The following is a 21,953-nucleotide window of genomic DNA, read 5'->3' as shown; positions in this document are numbered from 1 at the left end:
AAAAAGGTTATAGTACTTTTTAATATCATTATACTTTTAGTGAGAATTAATTACCCTATCAAACCCAATTGACCAACGACCCTCCACTAATCAAGGAAGCAGTGGGTGAGAGTAGGCACTCATTCAACTACCATTTTATAGACAATTTCCTTATACCCTCCATATAGACTAGCTTCGTAAATGAGATGCACTAGAATTTCGACTGACTTAGTCTTATACATATATTAATTATTAAATTTTTTATTTTGCATATAGTATAAGGTGTATTTTAAAACTTTTCAAAATACTAGGTTTATAATTAAAATTCAAAAATTAATATCTAATTTAAATTTTAAAATAAACCAAATGATTTAATATTTATTTATTAATTAACAATTAAGTAAATATATTAAATCAAATAAGGATTAACTAATTAAATTAATCACATAATTTAATCCTAATCCTTACCCTTTAAATTTCTAAAAATATAAGGTTTAGGATTTATTCTAATTTTAATTATCCCTTTTTAGGCAAGTAAAATGATAATTATCATAATTTGTAAAACCCTAATAACCTATCAATTTTCGAAATTGCTTGGGGAGGAAGGTTAAGGTTTCAAAACCCTAACCCTAATTTTGAAACTTGGGGAGGAAAGTTAGGGTTTCAAAACCCTAACCCTAATTTCGAAATTTTAAGCCTTTTAAAGTTTAATTTTCATAAACCCTCATTTGATCAAATTCAACAATTATGGAAAATTCAATTGAAAACAAGCCAAATACTCTGATACCACTGATGAGTTTTAGGCATAACAAAACAAACTTAAAACTCTTACGTGTACATGCAACCTAAAACAAGATCTATGTTTTCTCTATCGAACTTATAACCATGAACATCAAAATAAGAACCCTAGAAACCCTATGTAGTTTTCGAAATTACAAAAAAAAAAAAGGTTTAGGGTTACATATATTTTAGTTGTTATAGCAAACAACCAGAGATCCCCTTTGAAAGATCTCTTGGAAACAAGCACCACAAGTATTGCACTTCTAATAGGATCACACCTAAGCTAGTAAGAGAAAGATTATGGAAAGTGGAGAGGAGAGGGCAAAATTTTGGCTATCTCTCTAAGAGTATGAGTGACTGAAATATAAAGGGATAGGGTCATTTATATAGTGGTACAATGAAGCCCTGGATAACCCTAATCTGAATCTAATAATAATATTTCAAATTGGTAACTATCCAGCTTCATATTTATCCACATGGGATATTCCAGTAACCTTAGAATATCGCTTCTAAAACCGTCCACCCTATACGTGGAAGGTTCTAGAGTGTTTTGTTAAACTACTGAATAATTACACTTTAGACCCTACACTTTTAATTAATTTTTTAATCCCAAAAGTAATTCCAATTAATTTCTGATTAATTATTAATTAAATAATACTATTATAGTTAATATATCATTCTTATAATATATTAACAAATTATTTACTTCAATTTATTATTCAAATAATAAATCAACATATCTCTCCAAAAATTATCATATCCAATTGCTATGTTTGAGGGCAACCCAAAATGATTGTGCTACTATCAATTCAAGTTTTATATCAATTATAGTTATGGGCTTAGACACCTAATTCAACAACATGTTGTTTGTTGGAGGTAAATAAGATGCCACCTGATGAAATCCATGATATAGGCGACCTGAATAAGAGTGTGGTGGTGAAAGAATAGGTGATTGGTGGTTGCATGTTTTTAGTGATGAGAGTAGGTCTATATGTTTAAAAATATTATTGAGAAAGGGAAATGGTGGTTGTGAGGGGTGGGAAGGTAATGGTTGGCGATAGGGATGAGCAAAAGGCCCGAACCGGCCCGAACCGGACCGGAACCGGGAACCGACTTCGGCCAAAATCAAGAACCGAACCGGCCCGGCGGTTCTATCGGTCCGGTTCTACCGGTTCCCGGTTCCTACCGGTTCTTGTCGTGTCTTCAAATGTTGGAACCGGTCCTTGAAAAATAACATCATACGGTTCCGGTTATATCGGTTCCGGTTCCTACCGGTTCCCGGTTCCAAAAATCTACAAAAATAACGTCCCGGTCCCGGCCCAACCGGTTCCATCGGGTTCCGGTTTCGGTTCCGGTTCCGGTACCGGTTCCCCGGTCCATTTGCTCATCCCTAGTTGGCGATCACACAGGTGGTGGTTATTGGCTGTAGTAGGTGATGTCAGTCATTTGTGAATGTTAGATTTTGGTGATGGTGGGGCTTATTATATTAATACATTATTTTATTTAATAATTAATAAAAAAGAAATATATATATATATATATATATATATATATATATATATATATATATATATAAAGGGCATTATAGTCTTTTTATGTTTATTAGGGACCAACAACAAAACAAAATCAAACAGCAAGGTCGGTCCAAATACAAACTAAAAGTTAGAAACCAAATGTGTAATTTTAACTAAACCACGAGGACGATTTCAGTAATTTGTTCTTTTTATTATTTTGAACATATCTCTAACAAAGTATATTTCTAACAGAGTCATCCATAAAGACCAATATTGTTATAACATTGTAATGTAAAAAATGTACCAAAGTTGATTTTTTCTCTATAGCACAGGGACCATTCATGTAATTTAGTATAAACTTTTTTAAACTTAATAATTTCACAAACTTTTCCAAAATTTCCGTATAAATAGCCTGTCTAGTGTCTATTGCCTCACACAAATAACATACTAGCATAGCATATAGCCTCCTGGAGTCGTGGTTCCCAAAAATCAGACCACAACAATCTCTCACTCTTTCACTATTCAAATTCTTCCATGGAAAACAATGGCGACAACAGAAGCTATTGGGAATCTTTACTCCAAACCGAAGATTATAATAGGTAATTTCAGTCTTCTTCTGCGTTTTCGATCTCTGATTATGATTCAATCTCTTCATCTGTTAACCAAATTCTATATATGTATAGCTGGGGCGGATTGGAAGAAACGCTTTCCAGTTACTACGACTCCAGCTCGCCGGACGGATCTCAGTCGGCGACCGCCTCCAAAAACATCGTCTCCGAGAGGAATCGGAGGAAGAAGCTCAATGATAGGCTTTTCGCTCTCAGAGCCGTGGTCCCTAAGATTAGTAAGGTGTGATCCTCCACACTTGATTAAATTATTTTAAATCTATAGTATATATGCTGCCTCCACTTACACGTTGTCTCTTTGAATTTAATAATCATTCGCCCCAAACTTAAAACCACGTAATTATATTTTTCGATTTCCATATAATGCATTTTTTTTCCAGTAGTTTCTACGTCTACTTTTTCGATTCTACAACAATCTTCATTCAATATGATCATAATTATTTCCATCTCATAGATGGATAAGGCGTCAATAATTAAAGATGCGATTGAATATATTCAAATATTACACGATCAAGAAAGAACAATCCAAACCGAATTGATCCAACTCGAGGCTCAAAAATTAGATTCCGAAAATTTGGATTTCGTTCAAGAAGCAGGGTTTATGCCAACGGAAAGATCAAATAGGAAAAGAGTTGTGCAAGCCTTGGATTCAAGTGGATCAAGATCATATCCCATTGAAGTCCTAGAAGTAAGTAATGATTTGATACATTTCGAATTGTTTTGATATTTTTTTGAATGATTGAAAAGAAACTAACTATGGTGGATTTGACAGTTAAGCGTGTCAGCTGTGGGAGAGAAGACGGTGTTGGTGAACTTAAAATGTAGCAAAAGAAGAGACACAATTGTGAAGCTTTGTCAAGTGTTTGAATCATTGAAGCTCAAGATTGTCACTGCTAATATGTCGGTTTTCTCTGAAATGCTTTTCAACACTCTCTTTATCCAGGTACCTATCTTTTTTTTTTTTGTTAAATATCATGCAAATATTTATTGTTTTCTTTTATATATATATATATATATATATATATATATATATATATATATATATATATATAACTCCTTGATCAAATTGTATATAACTCTATGTTTATGTATAAAAAACAAACTTCTTTTTTTTTTTTAAAAAAAAAAACTAATTTTGTTTTTTTATCTTTTTTCAATATTTAAGTTTTCTTTTATCCAAAAATTTTAATTTCTTGTCATCTATTAATTACATTAACATCGATTAAAAAAAACTTCGATCAATTCAGATTTACTGTAAATATTTCAATTTTAACATTCACAATGTGAATCTAACTTAGTATTTCAATTCTTTGATCATTCACAAATTAATTTAATGATATTTACATATGAATCGAAATATATTTTCATATAATTTTATATATTTTAACTTTTAGATTACTAGTAAATTAGTTTGTAAAATCAACAAATTGATTTATTCACATTATAAATCTGAACTATATATAAGTTAATTTTTAGAATTCAAAATGTGAATCTGACTTACTATTATTTACACTGTGAATCTAAGCAGATTCATAAAATATAAATTTGAACTGAAAATTCGTTTTAAGTTTGGGGCGAATGATTATTAAATTCAATATGGACAATGATATATTATGTTTTTTTCGATATAAAACATGACTTAAAAAAATTAAATGAAAAAAATAAAGTGAATTTTGTTATAATTCGGCACATGTATGTATGTCCATTGTAAAAGTCTACAACTTTTCATTTTGACATTGATCATTTTAAATTTCAACGTTTTATATTAGTTTTTTATTCCTTGATTAATAATAATGGTTATTAAATAAAGTGTATATATATATATATATATATATATATATATATATATATATATATATATATATATACGTTCAGGTTCATTTGAGACCATTCTAATTTTGTGAGACCAAATCTAAAAATAATGTTAAAATGCAAAATAAATGGAAAAATCCAAAAATTCTTTTTTTAAATATTATTTTCGGAACTTGAATTAACTAAAAAAATATAAAAAAATATTAAAAAAATAAAAAAAATTACGTTTTTTTTTTTTTTGAAAAATACGAGAAATATTCTAAATAGAATATTACACTGACATATTCTAAAAAATAATTTTAAAATGTAAAATAAATGGAAAAATCTAAAAATTCTTTTTTTAAATATTATTTTCGGAACTTGAATTAACTAAAAAAATTAAAAAAGAATAAAAAAAATCTATTTTTTTTAAATACGTGAAATATTCTAAATAGAATATTACACTGTACATATTCTAAAAATAATTTTAAAATGCAAAATAAATGGAAAAATCAAAAAATTCTTTTTTTAAATATTATTTTCGGAACATGAATTAAGTAAAAAAAATAAAAAAATAATAAAAAAATGCGTCTTACGGTCTCACAAAATATAGGTGGTCTCAAATGAACCTAACACTATATATATATATATATATATATATATATATATATATATATATATATATATATATATATATATATATATATATATATATATATATATATATATATATATATATATATATATATATCCAAAAAGAATTAGACATCCTTGCCCGTACTAAAGGTATTAATTATAGATTTACTTTTTTAAAGTCTTATTTATTCTCATTATATATTCGACATTTTCTTAAATATTATTTGAATAATTTAAGGTAGCACGCATTAAATAATACATGCTATGTTAGCTATTTTATCAATCTCAAATTTAATACGTCTTTCTTCGTCAGAGAACTTAATGTGAGAAACGTGCTTTATTTTTTAAACTATAAAGATAAGTATATTAATTGGAATAAAATAGAAAATTATTAAAATATATCAATATGGATTTGATTGCTTTAAACAATAATTGTAATAAAGTTATATTTTATGTAACAAGTAGTGGAAGGGATGCCAAAATTTCATCTTTGAGTTGGAAATGAGAGGCTTCATATTTGTTTAACCCAAAATTTAAGTCCATTGTGTACCGAATATATTAAAAAAAATCGTTTAGTCTGCAAAAGTATATTATTTTTCTATATAATCGGAAAAACAACATAACTAATATTTTAGATAACATGGTATTTTTTTTTCTTTTACCTCAAAAAAAAAAGTGACGAAGAAATCTCTACAATAATTTGGTAAAGTATAGTATCTTTCGATTTATTGGTTATCTTAAAGCGTGTAGCATTTCATTTTTTAAAGTTGTAGGAATGGTGTTAAATGGACCCACGTAAAAGGGTTCATTTCCTTTTATTCACTAAAAACAACCTATGAATCTAAATCAATCAATGATAATATACTATATAATATGATAATAAATTATATTATTTGGATTATTTATCATAGATCTTTTAATAAAACATTAGTAAAGGAAAGCTAATAAAATACTATTAATTTTATTTATTAACATCTTTTTTAAATTAATAATATAATATAGGAACTTATCAATATAATAAAAAATCCATATTTTATCTTTAAATAAGATAACATTTATTTTAACACCATTTTATATAACATTTAGTTTATGTCAGGAAAGAGTTAATTGCGATAAAAACAATATAATTCTATTTTATATCAACTTTTTAAATACATTTTTTTCAACAATTTAATTTGGAAAGTTATAAAGTTGTCAAAAAAAAAAAAAACATACGCTAGTTAAATAATCATTTTTAAAAGATTGAAAATCAATGTTTGGATATCTATGACATTTTTAATAAGTTAATTTGTTATTAACACAAATAAGTGGATTTATAACGTTGAATAACTTAATTTATTTAAAAATATATATTATACTTTAAGTTGGTTTATCAATAGAAAACTCATGTTATTATCCGATTGCCAAAGTAACTCTAGTACCAATGTTTTTAAAATTATAAATGTTAAAATCTTTGATTTAAAATTAAATTTTGATAATAAAAAAAAATTAAAATATAAATTATAAATATAAAAGTAAATCTAGACTCTCGATTTCATGTAATCAATTTTTAATACCAAAAGTATTAACATCATTATTTATCGTATTTAATAACATGATAAGAAAAACTTTAATTGTTATAATCTTTTTAGACATAAATAATAATAAAATAATTATCTGATAAACACAAAATGAAAAAAATATATATATTATAATATTATGATAAGATTGTTAAGATCACCATTGAATAAGTAAAGTGTTCATTATTGTTAGCCATCTTAATCATTGTTGTTCAAATATGAAATAATGAATGGATGAAAACAATTGAAATTAGGTGGTGTTTTAAAGATGATGAATACACTCGTTAGTCGTATAAGTTTGATTGGTAGAGAATATTATATCTTTATAAATATATTTTTTTTAAATACATACTATTACTTTAACATTTAGGAAAAAAAAAAAAAAAAAAAAAAAAAAAAAAAGTTTTTATAATCAGATATCTGGTGCATTTAAAACACTTCAAAAAATCATTATAAAGATTAGTATGTATTAGCATGTGTAGCTCAAAAACGTCAAAATAATGAAATAAAATGGAGATATATATATATATATATATATATATATATATATATATATATATATATATATATATATATATATATATATATATATATATATATATATATATATATATATATATATATATATTATTGTTGGCTATGAATTTAAGTTGATATTAAAAAAAGTGGAAACAAATATATTGATAGATTCGAAGTTGTCGTTTTGTTTGTTTTCCTTTCTTGGCTTTTTGTTGGTTCTCTTCATGTTGACTGGTCAGGGTGTTGTCTAAAGTCGCTATAACCCATATTTTTATAATTAATTTAATCAATATTAACAAAAACCAAAAAAAAAAAAGTAAATAAAAAAATCCCCACATACTTTGTACGAGGTTAATAAAAATTAGTGAAATCGCAGGCTATAAATGATTAAAAAAAAAAAAAAGGGAAAGTGATTATCTTAATATTACAATAATAATAAGAAGAATCAAAGAGTTAAAAATATCGAAGCTCCGAAAAATCTGGGAGGAGAGTTGTCTTAAGAAATAAATAACTAGATACGTTATCAAATTTGATATATTTTTTTTAATTATATAATTTTATGAAAATATTTGTTTATTAGATTTTTATTCTTAGTATCATATGAATGATATTTTCTTATAAAGTAACATCCATTAAATACAACAACATGTTATCTATTTTGTCAGATCTTAAATTAAATACGTCTTTCTTCTTCAGAGAATCATGCTTCATTTTTTAAACAATAAAGATAAGTATATACAGTAAATTGGAAGAAAATAGAAATATAATATATCAACATGATTACTTGAAATAATAATAATCGTAATAGATGTAACCATATTTGATTATTGAATTCGGTAGTTATTGTGCTTACGTATACATAATCTTTTACAAATTTGTTTACAGTGTTATAAATATGGATTCTTTTATAGTCATGTACAAATGTATTTAAAAAAAAAAATGACGAGTATCTTAGATTTACCTCCAAACGGATTTATTAACTATGAAAATCTCTATTAAATAATTTGAAAGTATATATGTTATTGCTCTTCTCTTATATAATTATATATTAATGTGTATATATATATAATTAAATCCGGGAAAGCGATTATTCCAGTTTATTGTTTTATTATCCATTATTGTTTAGTATAATATAAATTATAATAATTAGTAAACGTTCAAAGTGACTATGACCTATATTTGTTTTTTAAATATTTTTAACCAATAATATAAATGAAAAACACATTGTTTTTTTGACAAATATTCAAATCTGACGGAGCCTCTTGACTTTATTCCACCTTAGATCATGTATTTTGACTTTATACACCTTAATTTTGGTCATATATATAATAAGTATATAATTTTTACATATATACCTTGTGTAACAGGCCGATGAGGAAGAGACAGATTTTCTGAAAATACAGATAGAGACAGCAATATATGCTTTAAATGGTTCTCAAAGTCCGATGAGTATGTGAAATCATAAATCTACTACAATTACCACAGGGTGTGTTGTAAATTTATGACAGATGTAACATATCATAATATACTATATTTATTTTTCTATACATACAAGAATGATTTATGTTAGGTTTTGATGGTAGCTATCATACTTATTCTGTTTTTTTTTTTCCTTACAATTGAGTGCTTACTTTGTTTCTTACCTACGGCTTTTTTGTATGTTTCTTTTTCTTCATATCGAAACATTGTAATGGCTGTTTTTTAGTTTTTCTCATACCCAAGAAGGTGGAAAAATAAACACACGAATAAGACAAGGAAGTTTGAGTGGAAACCCACGAAGGGACTAATATTAATCTTGAATTCCCACAATGTCAAAGGGAGTACAAAAAAAAACTATTAACTCGCCAGAGAGAGAAAAAAAACAGTTCAATCACAAACAACTAAAGTAACAGTGAAAGAAATTTTTATATAAACGTAGCGTGTAAACGAGTAAGAAGTTGTGTCGTAATCTTTTTTTGGATGACAAAATTAATTCATTTAAAAGCAACATCCATAGATCTTTAGGTCACAACCTGTTGCACGCTAGTGAAGAGCTCCACAACATCTAATAGATACAAAGAAATCAAAAGTATCAAATACAAAAGATATAAACATATGTAGATTTTTTGTACACGTTTTTTCATGTTATGCTACTTTGCATGATGCAGTTTGTAAAGCAGTTTGCTCCACAATAAAAAATGAAAATTCCACTCTCCAAACCCACAAGAGGGGAAACCACTGTTAAATCCACACATGCATGCTTCCCTTCAACTCATCCAAAAACTAAAACATTAGTTCGTCTAATTGTTGATCTTCCTTCCAATGAATCAGTCAGAAAGTTCATAGGACTTCAAGCATACCTTGCGACAAACAGGGCATGTCTCATCAAACAAAAATAAAAGGATCATGAGGCGTTACTTTAGGATAGCACAATATTCCACTGGTGATATAGGCTGGCCAAAATCGTCAGTATGATACCATAAGAAAATCCTAAGCATGTGGTGCCCTTAGATATTCAAAAACTGCTTTATGTCTGTCTAATTGTCATGTCAAAGTGAACTTTTATGTATTGGATAATTTTACAAAAATATGATAAAAGAATCAAAATAAAAAGGACATCTAATGGCTTTAATCATACTCTAAATTCCTAATAGTTAGGTAGGAAACATTTAAGACCGTGTAACAATCTAATAACTTCCTAATATTTAGTAATTAATTGTGTGACACATATATTATATAATTAAAAAAACTAAAAAGTAAAAAGTAAATATAAATGTCAAAATATTTAATAACTTGGAAATTTTAAATTTAAAAGATAAGTTCATTAATGAAATTGACATCCATTTATTGTAATTATTACATTAAAATATTATGTGGAATTTAATAAAATAGAAAAACTCATAAAATGATATGTGGAAAAAAAAATCAAAATAACCACAAAATGATATTTGGCAAAATTAAATATGAGTATGACAAGTGTCAAAAAAATATTCATTTATTAGAAAGAATTTTCGGAATTCACATAAAATAATAAACATGCAAAAGCAATAAAAAATGTTGCATAAATATGAAAAGTACATACAAATTATATGTAGCAAAACTTAACACAACAACAATAGAATAGTTTGTATTATGACATCAGCATATTGTCATGCAACATAAAGGTACCAAATTTGATTATTGAATTCACTAGTTATTGTGATCATCTGTATAGTCTTTTACAAATACAAGTTTGTTTTTATCTTTTACAAAACAAGTTTTTGAAAAACGAGTTTTGTATAGTTATACATGATACATTCATAGTTGTCAAGCAATCACCACACTAACAATAACTGAATATATACATATATATATATATATATATATATATATATATATATATATATATATATATATATATATATATATATATATATATTCCTTACACGTATCAAATTCATTTCAAGAGTTATCTTTTTAGTACTAACTTAGATTGTGTTTGGTTGTATAAATTGTTTTTAGTTTTTTTGGAAAAGTTTTTGAAGTATACATTGAAAAAAAAATTCAAAAAAACAAAACATTGGTTAAAACTTTTGAATTTTCATTTTTCGTTTTAAAAAATTAAAAAAACATGTTTTGTTGTGTATTCTATCATTTTTCCTTTCCAGTTTCTGTTATCTTAATTAAATAGGGTTTAAATTATTTTGGCTCCTAGAAGCTGTCTTGGACCCTATCCCTTCTAAAAATCCAAAGAAATAAATATAGCAATTAAGGGTAGTTAAGATATGATCATATCCGATAAACAACGTCAACAATATGAAGATCCGGCCACGATTGACATTATGGGAAATCGGATGACATATTAATGGAAAACCAATCATATATTCATATGGCAATTTGGAAGGAAACACGTAGCATGAGCTAGGGTACAAGTTGCAATAATGAACAGAATCACGTGCACCTAAGTCCCATCCATGTGGAGTCTTATGTGGACCCTCAAAATAGATATATCAACTTCAAGGGGGGACTTTTACTGCTGCACATGTGGTCATGTGGAGCTTTATGTCCAAGTGGATAATGACTAATGAGCAAATGCCCTCCATTTGGGCCCAATCCCGAAGTTAACAAATCAAACATATTTTTGTTCAAAGTCCAACAAAATTCATCAAGCTGGCCCAGGCCCAATGCACCTACAAGATACTAAAAGAAATTGGGTTATTGCTTTGAGAAAAGATATAGCTTAAAAACGGCTAGGGAAAGACGAAAAGTTAGGGAAACTATTTAGCAACATTTGATTAGATAAAAGCACAGATTTCAGTCATGTTGCAAGATAAAACTTTAAAGAAGAAAGCTACACATAACACACACACATATATATATATATATATATATATATATATAATAGCAACAGGAAAACACACAAGGATGGTTTATTGTTTCTAGTCTTTTAGCAAATCCATTGCCAACTCCTTGTAACTAACTTTCTTCTTCTTGGAAGGCCCAGGATTAGAATCCAGATTATGATGGATTTCTCTCTTGGGTATCGGTGGATCCATGATTGGACTTTCTATGGTTTTTGGTTCAAGGCTTGGAATCATGTCTAATAACATGGCTTCAAGAGGGTCTGGGCCCACCATTACTTCCAATTTATCACGTTTCTTATCCATAACATCATCATCATTTACATTAACATCTTTTACCAAAGCTTCTGAATCTTCAACAATGGCATCTTGCGTTTCATGTTTTTGCTCAGTCTCTTGTTCATTTAAAGAAGCCGAAACCTTGTCTTCTTCTTCTTCTTCTTCTGATATGTATTCGTGTATTTTGCGCGCCTTGTTTCCGGATCTTACCCTTGTTCTTGGAGGCTTGACACCTGTCTTTTTCCTAGTACTACTTGTTTTTGTTTTTGTTTGTCTTCCTCTTTTGTTGACTGATGCAGCCGCCTTTTCTTGTCTTTTTCTGTCTTCTTTATCTGAAGCTGATGCTTCTACACCAACTGTGTTTTTCTTCTCCTCTTTATCTTCTTTCTTCAATCTCAACAACCTTTCATTTTCACTGCAATTAATTTACAAAGTTTCAACAGGTTAAACAGTTTATCAATATTCAACAAGAAGGAATATTTAAACTTACTCAGATGAAGTTGATTCCATTAAACCACTTGGCTTCATAATATATTCATCCTCTTGAAGCATTTCATCTTTCTCAAAACACTCTTCTAGCCATTCACAATCAACCATATGCACACTTTCATCCCTTAAAAGACACCTCTCTGATGCTGAGAAACTACACAAACAATATCAAAAGATTAAAAAACATAAAAACACATTATATATATATATATATATATATATATATATATATATATATTAAATAAAATAATTTGATTTACCTTCTTGCTATAGTATCAAACTCAACTTTAAATCCTGGTAAAGACATCACCACTAAATGAGTAGCATTTGAAATATAATTGCTGATTTTGGCACCACAAAAGGAAACTTGAAGCTTCATTCTTTTCATTGTTAGTTTAAGTAAATCTTCCCAATCCAAACTCCTTCATGTAAAAATAAATAATATGTTAGAAAAGTTTTTGATAAAAAAAACAATTTTAAAAAAAAAAAAAAGAGGAGCTTACAGAGAGTTTTCTGGTATATAGAAATACATACAGCACCCATTGAAACGTGACCATTTATCAAGAGGACAATATTTCTTCTTATAATGATCTATGGCTTTAGAATCTTTGGATCTTTTTATATTATTCAAAAGCTGGAGAACCATAAATTAAAGAAATGTAGAATATAAAATTTAAAAACAAAGCAAGTAGGATGCTATGATTTTGTTTCTGATTACCTGTTTCAGATCTTTAATGTCAATATCCATGAAATACGAGTCTGAAAATTCATCAATCTCTTCCTGTAGCTTCTTCTTTGAAGACTCAGAAATGACCAGGAAATACCTGTTATACCCCCGAAACAATAAATCAAACTGAAAACACAAGAGGGCATACATACATATATATATATATATATATATATATATATATATATATATATATATATATATATATAGATATATATATAGACACACACAGAGAGAGAGAGAGAGAGAGAGAGAGAGAGGGTAAAGTGGTAATTACTTGGGCTGTAAAGGGACAAGTTTCTTCAGTGAACAACAATCAAGAAGCCATGAGTAGTGGATAACATCACCATGACGTTTTGCAGCTTGAAACTTAATACCTTGAAGAAAAAAATAAATAAAACATGTGAATCTTTTGAGCAAAGAAAAGGGAGGAGAATAGAGTAAAAGGACACCTCTAGTTTCTGCAGCGATACAGTGAGTAACCGAATTATTCAAATTCATTGAAAAAGTGCCACCATTTTCTGCAACCATTTTGTGAAGTGAATCCAAGGAATGTGTTGAAGGGACATTTGCAAAGTCTATAAACTTCAGTTTAGGAAATACTAAGTATAGTTTTATTATTAAATATAAAGGAAAGGATGGAAAGTGGAAGGATACAGAACATCATATTTGAGAATATTAAGGTTTGTCCTTTGACTTGAGAAACATCAGTTTGAAGGAGATGAGAAGGAACCACAGAGCCACTCTTCTTCTTCTTTTCTCCAACTCTTGATTTTGATGTTTTCGGTTGATTTCCTCCTCCCCATTGTGTTGTATGATTGCTAGAATGCACCAATTCCACAAAAGCTGCAAAAATAACAATAGCAATTGCAGTTTTATATTTTTTTTAGTTAGTGTATAAGTATAAACATCATACTTTTTATATGTATGTAAAATATGAAGTAACAAACTACTTACATTCCACATCAAGGCATTCATGCCAAGGTTTATCATCCCTCACTTTATCTATACGAGGAAATCTCAAGCTATATGGAGCAGCAAAAACCTGAACAAAAAATTTAATTTATATATATATATATATATATATATATATATATATATATATATATATAATAATTAAAAAAAAATTCATCATTTTCAAAAATGTAAAATTCCAACACTACACCTCAGAACGAATTGTACGGATGTCACTAGTGATGGAAAGTATGATTGACCTGTGGAAAGACAAAAATGTTGAGAAATATTCAATTTTTTTTTAAATAATTATGGGAAAAGATATACTAACTTTTCAGGACTATCAATCCAGACATCTGGTCTTTCTTTTGTGTTATTTGTGACCTTATAATAGCTAGGAGGACCCTTCTTTGGGTATTCGTTTTTCCTGAAAGTAATATTTTTTATTAAGAAAACTAATAATTAAAATAACTATTCTTATTTATCAGATTAAAACTCTATCATATATTATATTATTATTTATATTATACCTGAAAAAAGGCTTTAGTTTATTTACAACCTCATCAAGCTCCTTATCAGATAGCCCAGTACCCACTCTGCAGAAGGAAACAAACCTGCAAATAAATAATATTTTAATCAAAATTTCAATTATTAATAATATATATATATATATATATATATATATATAAATTTTTAATTAAATTAATGATCTAGAAACAAAATTTACCGCCTAGGGTAGGTGTCTTTCACTGGGCGTTCTGCTAGGCCCATCAAAAATTGAGCTACCTGCAATTTTAGAGTAATATATATATATATATATATATATATATATATATATATATATATATATATATATATATATATATATAAAATACAAGATAATAAGATAAATTTATGATGAGTCCTCACCTGTCCACCACGGCGACCTGACCCATAATATCCACCTAGAAAACAGATACTTTAGATTTATATAATCACAAATTTAAATTTTTAAAACAAATAAACATTTTGAAAATGAAAAAAAAATAAATAAATAAATACCTATAATTAGAACATCCAAATCAGATCCAGCTCTAACATATTCAGGTTTTAATTTCATCCACTTGCCACTTCGATCACTAGGCTCCCATTTGGACCCAAGGTCTTTCAAAACAATTCCTTCATCTCTATATTTTTAAAATTAATATTATAATGAATATTATTAGAGTTTATTATATGAAATTAAGAGCATTAACCTGTTCTCAGTGGTTCTTTTAAAAAACGTCTCAACATCATCAACAGTATGAGCAACACGTGACCAACATGGTTCCCCTGAAATTTCCATTTATTCATTACAATTTACAAAATGCTAAATATTTTTTTGTTTTTTAAAAATAAACATTTATTATTTACCACCAGTTGTATGAGCATTAAGACCACCATCAGGAACCAAAATCTCCAAACTACCCTTGATTGGCTTCACAACTTTTTTCAAAAGTTGATGGCGTTCTTTTAAACTTTGATGTATAACACTTGTGTCCCCATCATATAAAATATCAAATGCAACATCTACAAATTTCCAAAATCAAGGTTTTAACATATATATATATATTTTTTAAATAAATAAATAAATATACATATTAGCTTATGAAAAGGATACAGCATAACTGTCGTTCACTAGTGAATCCCTCTCTTGCAGCTTTGGCTGCAGAAAATAAAAAAGTCAAAATTAGTCAAACATGAAACATTAGGAAAGTATATAGGGATTATGATGAAATATTTTTCAAAACCTATTTCTTGATTTGAACCAAAATCAGCAAAACGATCAGTTGATGTGTCCCAAACTAACATTTCTCCATCAAGTATACACCTGAAAAAAGATGAATAATTACAAGACAAGTTTAAAATCTAATTGAAAAAAAAACCATAATTTTTATATTTTTACCTGTCAACAAGAACATTCTGGATAATAATGTCGGACATTCCATGGATATATTCAGGATGATCAAGAAAATTCCTGCAACATCAAGAAAATTTGTATTGTTTATTTTTTATTTTTTTTAACAAAGAAAAATACATGGTGGATAATTATTTAGATTTGAAGATGTATTTACCTTGAAAAAAAGTGTATATCTTTTCCATTTTTATGGATTTGGATGCGATCACCATCAAATTTGCACTCAATCACAACTTCTTTTCCATGAAGCTGTAAATTATTTGAAGAAAAAATATTACTAAAATAATTTTCAGAAGAATGAGATCTTTTATTAAATAAAAAAAAGTGTATACCTTTTTCCATGCACTAGCTGCATTAGCAACTCTTAAAGCCAATTGAGGGCGTACAGCTTTTCCAACCTCTATATCCTGCAAACATAAATCCCATTTTAATAAATTAAATAAAAAATGTCCAAATGAACTTAAATTTTGTTTCTTTTTGAATAAATGTAACTATTATGACTATTTACTTTGAGAAAAGAATGGTAACAAGTAAAAGCTTTACTTCAACCCCTCCCAACAGTTATTTATTATACAAATTACTTTTGTTTATTTTTCTTAATTGACATAAAAAAAAAAATCTTAAATGATAAATAAGGATATAAATTATATATATATACCTGACGTTTGTGGCGTTGATTTCGATCTCTCAACCTTTCACAAACTAATTTTAGGTCACATGTGACATTGAACAAGTCTTCAGCATCAGGGTGAAATTCATGAAAGATGCTTTTCTCACTGATTCCCAACTTGAGATCTTTATAGGAAATTGGAATAAAGAGGTTTAAATAATACTACATAGAAGTAAACTAAATATCCATCTCTAAAAACAGTTATTGATGATAAATAAGTACAAAACCTTTAAGGATAATCATAACAATCCACTTCATTTCTTGTGCATTTGTTTTCTTGATCAGATCAGAGAGAATGGAAATCTTTTCTGCTCTGTGGTAACAGATAAATACTAATTATTTTGATTATTACAGATGGGGGTATTCTGGTAAATAGATGACACAGGCATACCTATTTTCACTTGATGCTAATCGATCAAGCAACTCATTTAACTCTTTAATTGTTAGTCCTCCAGAAATCATTCCCTGCCTTCTTTGAAGAACCTGTTCAGACCCATACATAAGGATCCTTCAAATTTCGTGAGTTTGAGGTAGAAATATTTCATGAGTTTGAGGTAGAAAAGGACTCAAATTTCGGAAGATTGTTAACTAATGCTACAAGCAAACAATCAATCTAGTATAGAAAACGCCGGGTTCATAAATTCATGTTTTTTTTTTCTTGGAAGAGGGTAACTCAACGCAAAATAAAAGAAAGAAATTTCAGTAAGTTTAGTAAACCTCAGAAGCGACGAGTGAGAAATTGCCGGCATTAACACCAGTTTTGGCACCGCCTTTACGCCAATTGATGAGGCGAAGAGCATCTGGAGATTCTCTGGACATTCCGAGGGCATCGATGATACAAGTAGCCAGCACCGACTCCTTCAAACCGTAAGATCCTCGCTCTCTGTCGAGACTGGGAAGGATTAATCTCACAGCGGCGAAGTAATCGACGGGTTTACAATACGTGTCGAGGAATTTTCGAAACTTGGATCGCTTTTTTGTTGAAGATTTGGACTTCTGAATCCAGTTGAAAAGACTGCACATCACGCTGAACTTCGTCTCCCCTGACATTTTTGATCGAAAAGGGTTTTGTGTGTGTAAACAATGTGTTTGTGTCTGAAATATTTCGAATTTTGAGGTTTATATACCCGATCGATCGATTGAAGCAAACTTCCCATAGAAGTTTTGTTTTTTATTTCGTTTTATCCGGGGAAAATGATTATGGAGGTAACTAATTGTTTCAATTTCTCATTTGGTCTCTTATTTTTTTTTTATTCAATATACCATCAAATTTGTTGTTTGCGTTCATTATAACCTTTTTGACCGACTTTTGACCTGTGATAGTCGGTCAAAAGGTTATGATGAACGCAAACAACAAGTTCGATGGTATATTGAGTACAAAAAAAAAGGAAAGTGACAAAATGAGAATAAATGCAACAGTTGATTACCCTTTTGATTCATTTTTTCTTTTACTCATTTACAGCAAATATCACGTCATCTTCTGTTGATATTAATGATTTTATGAGATTCATTATTGCTTATCTTTAAAACATAACCAACAAAAGAACATTATTCATACATATACAACTTTGTAATGCACTTGAATATTTATTAGGGGAATCTTGACTAAGCAGGTGCATTTCATGACTACATTTACATTAATTTCCAATCAAATGATTTATCGTATCATGGATTCTAGACAAGTCTACAAACGAGTGGAATCATAAGTTCTGTGATTTTTGAGTTTGTTTAGCTTTAAGATCGAATTCATGGGATAAGATACAACATCAATATGTACAATATCATGCAGTTTTTACAGACACATCCCCATAATATACCTTAAGGCAAACGTTTATCCTGATAAATATACATCTCATACACAGTCATATCCTTTTGCAGAAAGGTGTTGATAGCTAACCACAGTAAACATAGCATAGACCATGTTTTAACGAAGTTACCCCTTCGAAACGTTCTTTATATACGTTATGGCTAAAGAAGGTTGCAGTCTTTTATAATTTTACAACTTTAATTTCATTTAATTTTTCGGGGAAAATGATTCAGGAGTGTAACTAACTATTGAGTTTGCTTTCATTTGGTCCCCTTCCTTTTTTATACTCAATATACCATCGAACTTGTTGTTTGTGTTTACCATAACCCTTTGACCGACTATCACAAGTCAAAAGTCGGTCAAAAGGGTTATAGTGAACACAAACAACAAAAGGCGGTCAAAAGGGTTATGGTGAACACAAATAACAAGTCCGATGGTATATTGAGTACAAAAAAATAGACCAAATGAAAATAAATGTAACAGTTAGTTACCCTCAAGAGTCATTTTCCCTTTTATTTATGTCTCACATAAACTTTGAATGTCCCATCTTTAATCTTCGTCTCCATATCTATATCTATACTCATGGCCGAAAGGTGCTGCTGAACAGGCCCGTAACTTTATATGGCCCAAAATTTTAGATGTTTTATATAGAGGCCAAAAAAATCATGAATCAAAATCTGAGTCTACAATAAGAATGTAATAAAAAAACTGTTTGTTTTTTTTTTAATTTACAAGATGTTAAAAGATAATTGATATTTTTAAAACAAAAAAGACTTTTGAGAAACATATTAATAAACAAAATTTACCAATTTTCATACAAGAACAAATTTTAACAATTTTCATTGTATTATTGAGCAATAAAAATAAATAGCTTCATTAAAAATAAACGTTCATATGGACTAATTCACAATTACATACGAGTAATTGGCGAATCGGTTAAAAATAGACGAGTACATGGCTAACAGATTCAAAATTACAAGAATTTTTGCAATTGCAAAATACCAATTACACATGGATTCAAACAATTTGGCAACTTTCAAAACATGAAACTATTCAAAATTTAGCATAAGGGAAATTATCATCATAACCACTAATCAGTATTATAATTACATGAATTATGAAATTGAAAAAGTACACATCATAAATTTGAAATCGAAACTGAGAACTTCTTTCTGGTTTCTAACTGAAAATTTCAGCACATAATCAAACTCATATAAGTTAGAGTCCTATCCTGAAGCAAACCCTAAATCTGGAATCAGAAGAATAGGAGAATAAATGTGAAATCAAAGATGCATATTTCGAACAAAACTTATATATTTCGAACAAAACGGGAATAAAAAATAGGACAATAGGATAATAGAACAAATAAATACCTCCTTAATTGAAGATTTCGAACCGAACTCTAGGTCCGAAGTCTCCAACCTTGAACAATCGACCTCCAACTTAATCAATATAGTGATAAAATATACTAAAAATAAGAATTGGGAATCAGAAATACGAGATTGATAACTTAATTCAAACTCCAACTCATACAAAATCGCCAAATTCGGAATCATATATAAGAGAATAAGAGAAATCATAATAGAAATTAGTTTTAAAACCAATCGTTGCCTAGAGAATAAGAGAAATCCCCAAAGAAACCCTAATTTTAATCCTAACCTTCATGTGATCCCGAATTATATTTGTAATTTTTGCGGGTTTTGGGGAACACATGAAGTCAGGATATAACAAATTTCAGAGAACCCTAGAAAAAAACTAATTTCAAAGAGCCAATTTCACAAAAATAATAATAAAAAAAAAATTGATTTCTAATCCTATAAGAGAACGAATTTCAGAGAAAACATTTCATACCTGCTCAGAAGATGGTGAATTTGTCCAGCGGACTGGGGGAGACGTTGTTGATGGTTGTTGACACCGGGGAAGACGTCGATGATGACGATAGTAATTGACGGGCGTTTTTTGGCTCACATATGGCTGCTCAAGAGATTCGTTCCATGGAGGAGAAGAAAGATGTTTTTGGAGTTAGAGGGAGTATTTGACGATGTGATGTGAAAAAAAAAAAAAAGAATTGAAAAAGCATGTTTTGTTTTTCATTTAACTCTACTAAGGATGCACAGACATAAGTCCAAGTTCGTCCCATGAAGACCTCATGCAAATGATTTTATGCATGCAGACTTCCGTAAAACAAACACACTACAAGCCCTTATGTGTGTGTGTGGTCTGTGGGGTGCAGACAAAAGAGGTTACGCAAATCTACAAACAAAAAACAAACAATCATTTAGTTGTCGCATATGGTGTGTTGATGACTCAAGACACAAAACAAGAAGGGAAACTGGAACCGAAGGCGCTCTCCTTTCTCGGTTATAGTGTCATACATAAAAAAACTATGATAGAACTTAATCGATTGGCATCCCTACAAAGGTCTCAATATTACCAGCTTCAAAAATCAAAATTCCACATTCCTCCAAGGCTTGAAATCAAAAATCTGAACTCATTGGCACTCTCATAATCCCGTTTACCAAAGAAATCGATTCGGCTTTAGGTAACAACCTTTAGACCAGAAGTAATTTACAAATCTCAAATCTTATTTTATTTTAGATTAGGGTAACGACCTTATAGATTTTGTGATTCTACATTAAACGGGAACCATCATACTCCCTGGGAACATCCTAGGATAAAAGAAGAAGAAATATAAAAAGGAATAAAGATCAAAGGTTCAGATTGGTAAATATTAAAGTAAAACTTCTTTAAACACAGAAGGCATGCGATGAACTATGATTGAAAAAAATAGAAAAATATATCATATACTTAACCAAGGTGAGTGGTTTATTCAAAAGTAGAAAAAAAAATATATAATATGGTGAGTGGTTTGTTCATATATGAAGATAAACAAGGAAAATATCTGATAAAATCCTAATATTTTGGATCAGTTTACGATTTAATCTCAACTTTTATTTTTGAACAAGAAAATGTTTGATTAATTTATATTTTCCCAATTTAACGAAACAATCCTTATTTTTTTTAACAAAAAATAAAAAGTTATCGTATAAAATTAGATAATCGAAACTATTCTGTTCAAAAACAAATTTTGAAATTATACCGTAAACTGACCCAAAATATTGGGACTTGATCGGAGATTTCCCGATAAACAATTATTATGTTTAAAAGATAGAGTAAATTATACGAATAGTCCTTTAGCTTTATAATTTTTTTTTCAAAAATAATCCTTATGAAAAAAAAAATCTTGAGATGGTCATTGCATGCAAATCTGTTAGATGGATTTGTTAATTTTAAAGAATTTTGGATAAGGACTATTTATGTTATTTTGTAAAAATTGGTTAAGGACTATTTATGAAATTTTATATAAG

At 28.5% G+C, this 21,953-nt stretch overlaps 2 protein-coding genes across 2 annotated transcripts; one reads left to right on the top strand and one right to left on the bottom strand.

Annotated features, from left to right (window-relative positions):
- Positions 1-2,696: 2,696 nt before the first annotated feature.
- On the top strand, positions 2,697-9,079 carry LOC145013349 (transcription factor bHLH35-like). Its single transcript, XM_078972144.1, has 5 exons — positions 2,697-2,872; positions 2,957-3,122; positions 3,354-3,587; positions 3,672-3,842; positions 8,772-9,079. The coding sequence occupies exons 1-5, from the start codon at positions 2,808-2,810 to the stop codon at positions 8,859-8,861; spliced, it is 726 nt and encodes a 241-aa protein (XP_078828270.1). The 5' UTR covers positions 2,697-2,807; the 3' UTR covers positions 8,862-9,079.
- Positions 9,080-11,630: 2,551 nt separating this feature from the next.
- Positions 11,631-17,927, bottom strand: ATLIG4 (DNA ligase IV). The gene is made up of 26 exons (XM_078967697.1): positions 17,496-17,927; positions 17,170-17,261; positions 17,006-17,091; positions 16,767-16,903; positions 16,441-16,515; positions 16,266-16,357; positions 16,097-16,168; positions 15,942-16,021; positions 15,812-15,856; positions 15,565-15,720; positions 15,408-15,483; positions 15,214-15,338; positions 15,082-15,116; positions 14,900-14,958; positions 14,703-14,786; positions 14,504-14,599; positions 14,384-14,432; positions 14,176-14,263; positions 13,876-14,064; positions 13,671-13,796; positions 13,496-13,595; positions 13,210-13,315; positions 12,995-13,125; positions 12,752-12,913; positions 12,493-12,645; positions 11,631-12,417 (listed from the first exon to the last, which is right to left on the bottom strand). Exons 1-26 carry the CDS (start codon positions 17,826-17,828, stop codon positions 11,802-11,804), a joined length of 3,363 nt encoding a protein of 1,120 aa, XP_078823823.1. The 5' UTR covers positions 17,829-17,927; the 3' UTR covers positions 11,631-11,801.
- Between the last annotated feature and the right edge of the window lie 4,026 nt (positions 17,928-21,953).

This window comes from Lactuca saligna, chromosome 8 (assembly GCF_052625555.1).
Source record: "Lactuca saligna cultivar CGN05327 chromosome 8, ASM5262555v1, whole genome shotgun sequence".
In the NCBI taxonomy this organism is placed as follows: domain Eukaryota; kingdom Viridiplantae; phylum Streptophyta; class Magnoliopsida; order Asterales; family Asteraceae; genus Lactuca; species Lactuca saligna.
Note: the sequence above shows the minus strand (reverse complement) of the source record. Positions and strands in the feature narration are given on the sequence as shown.

Excerpts from the sequence above, each read along its gene's own strand:
- ATLIG4 (XM_078967697.1), bottom strand. The coding sequence starts at position 17,828 with ATGTCAGGGGAGACGAAGTTCAGCGTGATGTGCAGTCTTTTCAACTGG. Across the intron at positions 14,065-14,175 it reads TGAATGCCTTGATGTGGAAT|CTTTTGTGGAATTGGTGCAT; the intron begins GTAAGTAGTTTG and ends TTATTTTTGCAG. Across the intron at positions 13,316-13,495 it reads CTTGTCCCTTTACAGCCCAA|GTATTTCCTGGTCATTTCTG; the intron begins GTAATTACCACT and ends GGGGTATAACAG.
- LOC145013349 (XM_078972144.1), top strand. The coding sequence starts at position 2,808 with ATGGAAAACAATGGCGACAACAGAAGCTATTGGGAATCTTTACTCCAA. Across the intron at positions 2,873-2,956 it reads CAAACCGAAGATTATAATAG|CTGGGGCGGATTGGAAGAAA; the intron begins GTAATTTCAGTC and ends ATATATGTATAG. Across the intron at positions 3,123-3,353 it reads TGGTCCCTAAGATTAGTAAG|ATGGATAAGGCGTCAATAAT; the intron begins GTGTGATCCTCC and ends TCCATCTCATAG.